At 36.3% G+C, this 10,442-nt stretch overlaps 1 protein-coding gene across 1 annotated transcript; it reads left to right on the top strand.

Annotated features, from left to right (window-relative positions):
• Positions 270 to 9,890, top strand: LOC109348904 (importin-5-like). Its single transcript, XM_019589517.1, has 20 exons — positions 270 to 1,647; positions 1,966 to 2,169; positions 2,672 to 2,776; positions 2,903 to 2,968; positions 3,048 to 3,212; positions 3,473 to 3,547; positions 3,631 to 3,785; positions 4,135 to 4,270; positions 4,363 to 4,432; positions 4,553 to 4,680; positions 5,009 to 5,065; positions 5,593 to 5,778; positions 5,910 to 6,002; positions 6,644 to 6,729; positions 6,826 to 6,892; positions 7,103 to 7,169; positions 7,253 to 7,389; positions 7,972 to 8,063; positions 8,155 to 8,221; positions 9,260 to 9,890. Exons 1-20 carry the CDS (start codon positions 394 to 396, stop codon positions 9,422 to 9,424), a joined length of 3,375 nt encoding a protein of 1,124 aa, XP_019445062.1. The 5' UTR covers positions 270 to 393; the 3' UTR covers positions 9,425 to 9,890.

Here is a 10,442-nt window from a genome sequence, read left to right as displayed (position 1 = left end):
AGCTCACAAACATGTTGCTAGCCGATGCTATGGAAATTTCCTTTGTAAGGCGTTAACTCCTCTCTCTCCTTTTTTTTTCATTTTTTTTCCAACAAAATTCACCAAAAAAAACACCACCCTATTCAAATTCATTCATAACCCAAATGTAGGAAAACAAGAAGATAGGAAATCTATAATCCATTGCACACCTTGCTCGTTTTACCCTAAAAATATTAAAACCCTAACACAAAATAGATAAAAGCCTCTCTTTCTATCTATCCTTAAAACCGCAACCATATAAAAGGGTATAGCAACCAAAACCCAGTTTGACACGGAGGACCAAAAAACCTCAAATCCCAATCCAAAAAACAAAAACCCTTCTTCTTCTTCTTCATCGCCGCCATCACCACCATCATGGATCCCGAGTCAACTCAGCTCCAACAATCCCAACTCGCTTCTATCTTAGGTCCCGATCCAACCCCATTCGAAACCCTAATCTCTCATCTCATGTCTTCTTCCAACGACGAACGCTCTCACGCTGAATCCCTCTTCAACCTCTGCAAGCAAAATGACCCTAATACCCTCTCCCTCAAGCTCGCGCACCTTCTCCACTCTTCCCCTCACCACGAGGCACGCGCCATGTCCGCTATACTCCTCCGCAAACAGCTCACGCGCCTCCACAGCGAAATTGATGATAGTAACTACCTGTGGCCGCGTCTCAATGGTAACACTCAATCGACGGTTAAGTCGTTGTTGTTGTCGTCGCTTCAAGCGGAACAGAGTAAGTCGATTTCGAAGAAGCTATGCGACACCGTTTCAGAACTCGCTGCTGGTATTGTTCCGGATAACGGTTGGCCGGAGTTGTTGCCTTTTATGTTTCAATGTGTTTCTTCGTCTGATTCGCCGAAGCTTCAGGAATCTGCGTTTTTGATTTTCGCGCAATTGTCGCAGTATATTGGAGATTCGCTTGTTCCGCATATCAAGCATCTACATGCGATTTTTCTACAGTGTTTGACATCGCCTGCGGTTGATTCTGATGTTCGGATTGCGGCGCTCAATGCGGTTATCAATTTTATTCAGTGTTTGTCTGGTTCGGGTGATAGGGATAGATTTCAGGATTTGTTGCCGGCGATGATGAGGACTTTGACTGAGGCTTTGAATTCGGGACAGGAGGCCACTGCACAGGAGGCTCTGGAGTTGTTGATTGAGCTTGCGGAAACTGAGCCGAGGTTTCTTAGGCGACAGCTTGTGGAGGTGGTTGGGGCTATGCTTCAAATTGCTGAGGCGGAGTCATTGGAGGAAGGGACGCGTCATTTAGCTATTGAATTTGTGATTACATTGGCTGAGGCGAGGGAACGTGCACCCGGGATGATGAGGAAACTGCCACAGTTTATAAGTAGATTGTTTGCTATATTGATGAAGATGCTTTTGGACATCGAGGACGATCCGGCTTGGCATAGTGCTGAGACTGAGGATGAGGATGCAGGTGAAACCAGCAATTATGGTATGGGGCAAGAGTGTTTGGATAGGTTGGCTATATCTTTGGGTGGAAATACCGTTGTTCCAGTTGCATCCGAGCAATTGCCTGCTTATTTGGCTGCTCCTGAGTGGCAGAAACGCCATGCTGCATTGATTGCACTTGCCCAGATAGCTGAGGGATGCTCCAAGGTAGTGAATATACAACTTTCTCATGGAATTTATATTTGTATACAAAAATATAAATTACAGATAAAGTCCTTAGAGTACAGTACATATACATACTTTTGTTACCAGGGAGTCTCTATGCTATCATGATAGATAGCCCACTTGAATTGTCTATATACTGTGTATGTTAGATTTCATAATAAATGTTTGAATATAGCCAATGGAATTGTAGCTTGAAAAGTTTGAAGATGGATACACTGCTACTATCATTTTCATTGTAAATGATTATTTGTTTGTAAGTGATGGTTTCTTATCTTGTTCTCTATTTGTTTGTTGCGGTAGGTCATGATAAAAAATTTAGAACAAGTGGTGGCTATGATTTTGAACTCCTTTCCAGACCAACATCCTCGTGTAAGATGGGCTGCAATTAATGCAATTGGGCAATTATCTACTGATTTAGGCCCGGACTTGCAGATTCACTATCATCAGGGCGTGTTGCCAGCACTAGCAGCTGCTATGGATGATTTTCAGAACCCTCGTGTACAGGTTAGCTTCACTTCTTGAAATGAAAATATTGTGATTTTGGCAATGAGTTTTAAGTCTTATCTATTATCATTGAGTAAGACTAAGTAGTTGAAATAGTTTCAAACTGTAACTGGTAAGCAGAAGTATGAATTATTGGGATAAATAGTTGGATAATTTGCATTATTGGATTCTGGTGTGGCTAATGAGAAGTAAATGGTAAAATGATGTTAGACAGCCTCTGTATATGTTACACTTGTAGTTGATTGTGGAACTATAAGTAGAGAGAGCAAAGATTGAGAGAATGTGGAACATTGCACTTACAGTTTCCTACTATTTCATTGCATCTTGTGTAAGTCGTATTCATCTTATTTATTGAGTGTATTTGTTGCCTCCTTTGATCTTTTTATTCTTTGTAGGCAATCTGATTTTTGAAAATGCTGCTGCCATTTTTGTAATCATCTTATTTAAATTGTAGAAGATTTTATTTCCTAGAATGAATATTCTTGCATTGTTGTTTAAACAGGCACATGCCGCTTCAGCAGTGCTCAACTTCAGTGAGAACTGCACACCTGATATTTTAACTCCATATTTGGATGGAATAGTTAGCAAACTGCTTGTAATTCTTCAGGTATGCTTATAAATTATTATTATTATTATTATTATTCCCAAGGGTTAATGTTAAAATGGATGTTTTGCTAAGTCATCATATGATTATCTTTTTCCTTCACTTAATATTTAATATTCCTTGTTTCAGAATGGTAAACAAATGGTGCAAGAGGGTGCTTTAACTGCTTTGGCATCAGTTGCTGATTCATCTCAGGTATTTTACATAATCTGCATTCTTCAACATCTATGATTTTGTTGTTGTTGTACTCATTTAGAATCATGGTCTTGCTCAGGAACACTTCAAGAAATACTATGATGCTGTCATGCCATACCTGAAGGCTATATTGATTAATGCAAATGATAAGTCTAACCGTATGCTTCGTGCTAAGTCCATGGAGTGTATAAGTTTGGTTGGAATGGCTGTTGGTAAGGAGAAGTTTAGGGATGATGCTAAGCAGGTTGGTGGCCATTGTTTCTCCTTTTAATTATTTTGTTGTTGTAGTTGGTGGTCTGTAATGTTGCTACTTTATGGGTCAAGAATGGATGGTTTGTTTCATCTTTACATTTTTAAACTACTTTACAATCATTTGGAAAAATAGTTGGTTGAAAATTATAAGTTAACGGCTCCATGCATCATGCATCTTGTCTTTCTGTAACTTCTCTATATTGTCAGCTATTTTGATATTTTGAATATCCTACAAATTTTCTTCTTTACTAGGTCATGGAAGTCCTTATGTCCTTGCAAGCATCTCAAATGGAGACAGATGATCCAACAACAAGTTACATGCTGCAGGCATGTTTTTAAATTTATTTCCAGCTTACACATAAAGTGCCAATTTGACCATGTTCAGCCACAATAACATTAATTTGTTGCAGGCATGGGCTAGGCTCTGTAAGTGCCTGGGGCAAGATTTTCTTCCATACATGACATTTGTCATGCCACCATTGCTGTGGTCTGCTTCTCTTAAGCCCGATGTAACCATTACATCAGCAGATTCAGACAATGATATCGATGATTCTGATGATGAAAGGTCTTGATTTTAGTCCTCTTCCTAATTTTTTTGAACAAATAATGAAGTATTAGTCCACATTTTGTCCCTTTTGCTTCAGGTCTCTTCCCATTTTGTCCTTCTACGATCACTTGTAGATTAGGCCTAAAGAGTTTTGGATTTTGTTGTGTGTATTAGGGTTCTCCCTCCCTTCAATTCTTTTAATTGTGTAGGTGCTCTAAAAAATACTAGTCCACATATTTGCATTCACTTCTAATGCTAACAAGTTACAAGTAATGACAATTTCATTTGATTGGAGAATCAGAAACATGCAGTGACATTTCCTGTTAGGCAAGACAAATCTGACTCATGTTGTATATATCCATTATAGTATGGAGACAATCACTCTCGGGGACAAAAGAATTGGAATCAAGACTAGCGTTCTAGAGGAAAAAGCGACAGCTTGTAACATGCTGTGTTGCTATGCTGATGAGCTGAAGGAAGGATTCTTTCCATGGATTGACCAGGTTGAACTTAGAACACTATATGACACCTATCCATATGGTTTGTTAAAGTGTAATTTACATTTCTTGTGGTTAATATTTTGTACTTGCCGCAGGTTGCAGGAATTTTAGTTCCACTCCTAAAATTTTATTTCCATGAGGAGGTTAGAAAGGCAGCTGTTTCAGGTATAAGAGTGATTGTTCTCGTGCATCTTCTTTTGATCAATGATTTTACCTTGCGCATTAAATGTTCTCTACTCATTACCCTAATTATTTCAATGTTTATCATTTCCAATGTCTTTTTAGCAATGCCGGAGTTGTTACGATCTGCAAAGTTAGCTATAGAGAAAGGGCAATCTCAAGGCCGGGATGGAACCTATTTGAAGTTTTTGACTGACAGTATCGTTCCAGCTCTGGTGGAAGCATTGCATAAAGTAATTACTATTCAAGTTTATCCATTCTTATTTCTATTATTATGGAATTTCTATGTTTTTGGCTTTTTTGCAGTGAGAAATTTCGTCCTTTATCTGAAATTGTCTTGAAATTTTGTAGTCTCCAAATATTCTTACCAGCCATGGCAGTCCTTTCTGAACTCTTGAGTGCTGCATGTAATTTTTTTGTTAGTTTAGGAGACCAAGTATAGGAATGGATTTGATGATCAAAATTATTTTAGGTGATGTTTGAGTGGACTTTGCCCAACTTGGTAGTGTCCCAGATTGGTAGTTCTTGTGATGAAGTTCTGCTACTTACTTTTGTTTGCAGGAACCAGACACAGAGATTTGTGCAAGCCTGTTGGATTCACTAAATGAAAGTTTACAGGTGTGTACCATGAATATATTATGTTTTTGCCTTTTTTATTTAAATTTCCATTATACATAATTAGGACTTCATGTGATATTATAATCGATGTTTTATGCTTATCATTCTTAGTTAAAGATATAATTATGCTGATCAAGTAAAGTTTCATTTTCAATTGGCATATAAAAACTACATAGTTTAGTTAGGTCGTATTTTATGATTGGTTGGTTGGAGGCTTAAAAATTGTTATTTAGTTGATTTAGTTTCAAACCTTGTCATTTTGCATTTGGAACAATTTTCTAGCTCATTAATCCTTGATATTTGGTTCACTCCAGTGTGTACATTTTATGGATTTTTTAGGCTTGTGTTATAAACAATGTGAAAGAATGTGATATGTCATGCAAGAATTAATGAATATCTTCAGTGTTAAAGTGGCTGCTTATTCTTTACTTGGTTTTGCATACCCTTTTTTGTTATCACTTTGTTGATGTTCAATTCAATTACTACTGCTGTTATTATTTGGTGTGATCTTTTGTTTCCTCTTTCAGATATCTGGGACGCTTTTGGATGAAAATCAGGTCAGGTCCATTGTTGATGTGTTAAAGCAGGTGATCACAGCTAGTTCAAGTAGAAAGAGAGAGAGGGAGGAGAGGGCCAAAGCTGAAGATTTTGATGCTGAAGAGGGGGAGCTGATTAAAGAGGAAAATGAACAAGAGGAAGAAGTTTTTGACCAAGTTAGTTGTTTCGTCTTATCTAATAATTTAAACTATCATAAATGCTGGGCTACTGTATTTATTCTTTATATTTATATTGATGCTGACAAGTTTCCTGGTCATCCTTTTAACATATTTATACATTGTCCCAGGTTGGTGAGATTTTGGGAACTTTGATCAAAACCTTCAAAGCCTCTTTCTTGCCTTTCTTCGATGAACTATCGTCATATTTGACACCTATGTGGGTATGTTCTTACTATAAGCTACCTTTTCAGTTGTTATTTAATCATGTTCAATCTTGCCTCTTGTCCTTTTATTTTGTAGTATTTCAGTAAAACTTCAATATGTCTATATTTTGCTGTTTTCTCAGTTTTAGCAAAAAAATATGATGATTTTACAAGTAATTTTTGTTGATGATTTAAAATGTAGAATCCACATTATATTGCTAATGATGATTCTTCAATTTTGCTTTGAGATTGTGAATTGTGTATTGGTTATGTGCACAATAGATAGACTGTGAAGATATACCTTAGGCAGTATAACTGGAGCTTATTTTGCATAGATTGTATTTGACTTCTAATTATAATCTTCATGTATAATCTCGGTGCTAATATATTCATATTCATCTTCATTCATCTCTGTGCTGATGCATTCATCTGTATAATTCAGTGTACCTGAGGTTGCTAGTTTTGGTTTTCTTTCATTCAACTATATAAGCAGTGCGAGTGACTTCGTCATTTCCATTCTGCTATTTGGATGGTCCAATCTCTTATGTCAATTAGGTTCCTGTAGGCTTTGTGGCTGTGTAACATTTTCCATTTGTAATTTTTGTCAGTAGTAAAACATATTCCATTGTTTTGACTTCTAGTTTAATGTTTTGATATAGGGAAGGGACAAGACACCTGAAGAGAGAAGGATTGCAATTTGCATTTTTGATGATGTTGCAGAGCAATGCCGTGAAGCAGCTCTCAAGTAAGTGCTTTTTCTGGCAAGATTCCTACTTAAGTAATCTGTGGCATTTACCAAGATGTCTTATCAACTTCATTGTTGTGCATGCCAATTGAGCAGGTATTATGAGACATATCTCCCATTCCTGTTGGAGGCTTGTAATGATGAAATCCCTGATGTCAGACAGGTCAGCATTAGAAATGTTCTGTTGTCCAATATTATAAATGCTAATTTTATTGCTGAAGCTATTTAATTGTTGTCAATGAACATGATTTATGATAACATTATGATTTCGGTCGATCCATGTAGTGTACCTTATATATTCGGATTAAAGCTTGGTTGTTGTTGTTTTAAGGTGTTTGATTGTTAATGTTGGTATGTTTTTTCCTTTTTGTAGGCTGCTGTATATGGCCTTGGTGTTTGCGCAGAGTTCGGTGGATCTGTGTTTAAACCTCTAGTTGGAGGTGCTGCTTTATAGTTGATAAACATTATTAAAATGGAAAATTTGTATTATATCATGTAACAGTTTATTAATGTTTTATTACAGAGGGTCTTTCAAGATTAAATGCTGTTATCCAGCATCCAAACGCTCTTCAGGGGGATAATGTAATGGCATATGACAATGCTGTTTCTGCTCTAGGAAAAATTTGCCAATTTCATCGTGACAGTATTGATTCTGCACAGGTCTTTATTATTTCCCCTGTTTATGACTTTATGCTTTTACTTCACAGTCATGTTAGACATTTTGAGTTCATGATGAGTGAGAAAACTAAGAAAAGTGTGAGAAAGTGAAGGAGAAAAGAATAAAAAGTATAGAGATTTGGAATTCAGAAACTGCAAACTGTTCATATCTGAGTCTGATTTGGTTCCAGCACATGTAGTATCTAGAACATCTAGAACTCTGTGGAACCTAAACTTTCAAACTTTTAGCTGGTGATTGCTCTGTTGGCATGTGACCAAGCTTACGAAGCTAATATCATCTACTCACCCTAATAGGCACTTCATAATCTTTCTATTCTTCACGGAGATCAAGATTACGTGTGTGATTTTTTTGGTTAGGATGACTCTGTAGTACCTAAACTTTCTAACTATGAGCTGGTGATAGCTGTGTTGGCATGTGACAAGCTTACAAGCTAATATCATCTACACACCCTAGTAGGCACATTATAATCTATTCTTCACGGAGACCAAGATTACGTGTGATTTTTTTGTTGGGATGACATCAGTTTTGTTAATGTTGTAGTTAATCTCCTGTTTTATTTGCAGGTGGTTCCGGCATGGTTGAACTGTTTGCCAATAAAAGGTGATTTGATTGAGGCAAAAGTTGTTCATGATCAACTTTGTTCAATGGTTGAGAGGTTAGAATCTCAACTTTTATTTTTCAGTTTTCTGATGTGTTCCTGCATACATTCTCTATTTTCCCTAATTGCCGTCCTTGTTTATTTACAGGTCTGATGGGGACCTGTTGGGCCCAAACAGTCAATACCTTCCAAAAATAGTTTCAGTATTTGCCGAGGTCAGTTTTTCCACATGAATTTAGCATACCATAATCTGTGTCCAATTTTACAAGTGACCCCTTTTGTGTGGAGGGGATTCTGTGATCTTCAACAATGACATGCCTTTTATTTTTATTTTTTATTATAGAAGTTCATAATAAAAAGGAAGCTATGGAAAAGGGAAGAACCTTAGGAAAACATAATCTAGCCTCTGTATGTCAACCTGAATTCTCCGTAGTAAAGATGTGCTTAAGCATTCTTATTCCGTAGTATGTCCAAGCTTTGATACACAGTTAAAAATTTGAGCATTTAGTAAGTCTTAGAGATCAGAGAAGTGTAAAAGATCGTACTTAGGATGTGGCAAACTATCATTTTTATACTTGGTTGCAACTTCACAAAATTTGCTTGAAGGTCATGTGTTCAAATCCTGAAAATAACTGCCCTCCCTAGACCGTAGTTAGCTCAAAATTTGTCCAGATTCTTTCAATGAAGACTTGCATAATTTTGATTGATGTTTCTGCATCTATTTCTACCCTATTTAAGGACCTATTGCTCTTTGGTTATCTGTAAAAAAATCCAGTTGTAAAGACCAGCTTTTGGTTATGTTTGGAAACTGACATAAAACCAAGGTATCTATGCAACCAACATAATATCAGGAAAGACACTGGTTTTGTCAAATACTGTCTAAGGAATTATTAAAGAAATCTCTGATTGACAATTCATAATTGCAACTCTGCATACACTAAGATCTTTGTTGTGGTATGAAGCCCTAATGTATTCCACAGTTTCCAAGCTTTCTAAACTCAGATCTATTCCTTGTTGTTGTCTCTTTTTATTCATGTTTTACTTTGTTCCTATTCATGTAGTCAATTGAGCATTTTGACTTTCAATGCTTTGCTTACTCCACTTAATAGCTCAGTGAGTGTGCGCACACACATGAAATAAGGGACACATGAAATAAGGGACATGATCAATGCAGAATTTTTTATATAATAAATATACATATTGGATTTTACTTGAAATTGTTTCTCCATTTACTGGAATCCATTTTGAAATAGGTTTTATGTGCCGGTAAAGAGCTTGCAACAGAACAAACAGTTGGCCGTATGATTAATTTGCTCAGACAGCTCCAGCAAACTCTACCACCTGCTACCCTTGCTTCAACTTGGTCATCTTTGCAGCCGCAGCAGCAGCTTGCATTACAATCCATCCTTTCTTCTTAGGACCGGGTTGAAGGTCGGTGTCTCATTCTTCTCGGAGAACATACTTTTTCCATTTTGGCCGTCTCTATATTTGTTACCCATTCTTTGCCATAAGTTGGTTTCATTCATCATTCATGCATGGTGTTTCATAGTAGCATGGATTCAGTTGAGAATGCTGCAGTGTCAACTGTGATTGGAAAGGAAACTTTGTGTAGAATTTGTATATTATGAAGAGTGTTCATAGCGCATTTGAGTCCAAAAGAAAAAGGATCAGCATTCATGGCGTGACAGCTTCTCAATCTGTTTCTCCTTTTGTTTTTATTTTTTATGTTCACCATATTTTGTGAGAGGATAGGGTTGTCTGAGGCAATTCTTGCAGTTTTGGCCTTTTGTGTTTCATTTTCTGGGGTCTCTGTTCTGGTTTTAAAAACATGGTATTTATTGTATTCTGAAATACTGATGTTATTGGTTCATCAAGTTTTTGCAATAGTCTATCTAAATAAGATGGTATTTATTGTGTTAAAATGAGTATTTTGGATCTAAAATACTCAACTGCGTAAGACAAGTTCTCATGTAGTTACTTTATTTCGGAATAAATATGTTTTTGGTTTCTGTTTGATTTTTTAATTCCTATAAACTAATTAGTTTTGATTTTTGTTTATATAGATTAACTTGTGTTTATTTTACTCTGAAAGATCAAATTTGGGTACGTGCATGTTGACTTTTATATTCTTTGTTAAATTAAATGCTTCAGATGGTCGTATTTATAACAGATTTCGAGTATATGGGTACATAGTAAATAGGAACTTTTACAGGGAAGGTGCAGTCAAAGATATTATTTACGTCTTTGGTACAACACTTTTCCTGTATTTCCTTAAAGTAGTTGTGTATGTCATGCACGGACTTTTTATTAAGATAGAAAATACAATCATTAGACTGTCAAAAAAAGCATATACCCAAATTTAGCCTTTAGCAACTAAAATCAAAAGTAGTTAATTTATATGGACTAAAATCAAAATTACTTAATTTATAGTGATTA

The sequence above is a fragment of the Lupinus angustifolius genome, chromosome LG01 (genome assembly GCF_001865875.1).
Source record: "Lupinus angustifolius cultivar Tanjil chromosome LG01, LupAngTanjil_v1.0, whole genome shotgun sequence".
Classification (NCBI taxonomy): domain Eukaryota; kingdom Viridiplantae; phylum Streptophyta; class Magnoliopsida; order Fabales; family Fabaceae; genus Lupinus; species Lupinus angustifolius.
Note: the sequence above shows the minus strand (reverse complement) of the source record. Positions and strands in the feature narration are given on the sequence as shown.

Coding starts and splice junctions, on each gene's coding strand:
- LOC109348904 (XM_019589517.1), top strand. CDS start 394: ATGGATCCCGAGTCAACTCAGCTCCAACAATCCCAACTCGCTTCTATC. Junction 5,779..5,909: donor AGGAAGAAGTTTTTGACCAA/GTTAGTTGTTTC, acceptor ACATTGTCCCAG/GTTGGTGAGATTTTGGGAAC. Junction 8,222..9,259: donor TAGTTTCAGTATTTGCCGAG/GTCAGTTTTTCC, acceptor ATTTTGAAATAG/GTTTTATGTGCCGGTAAAGA.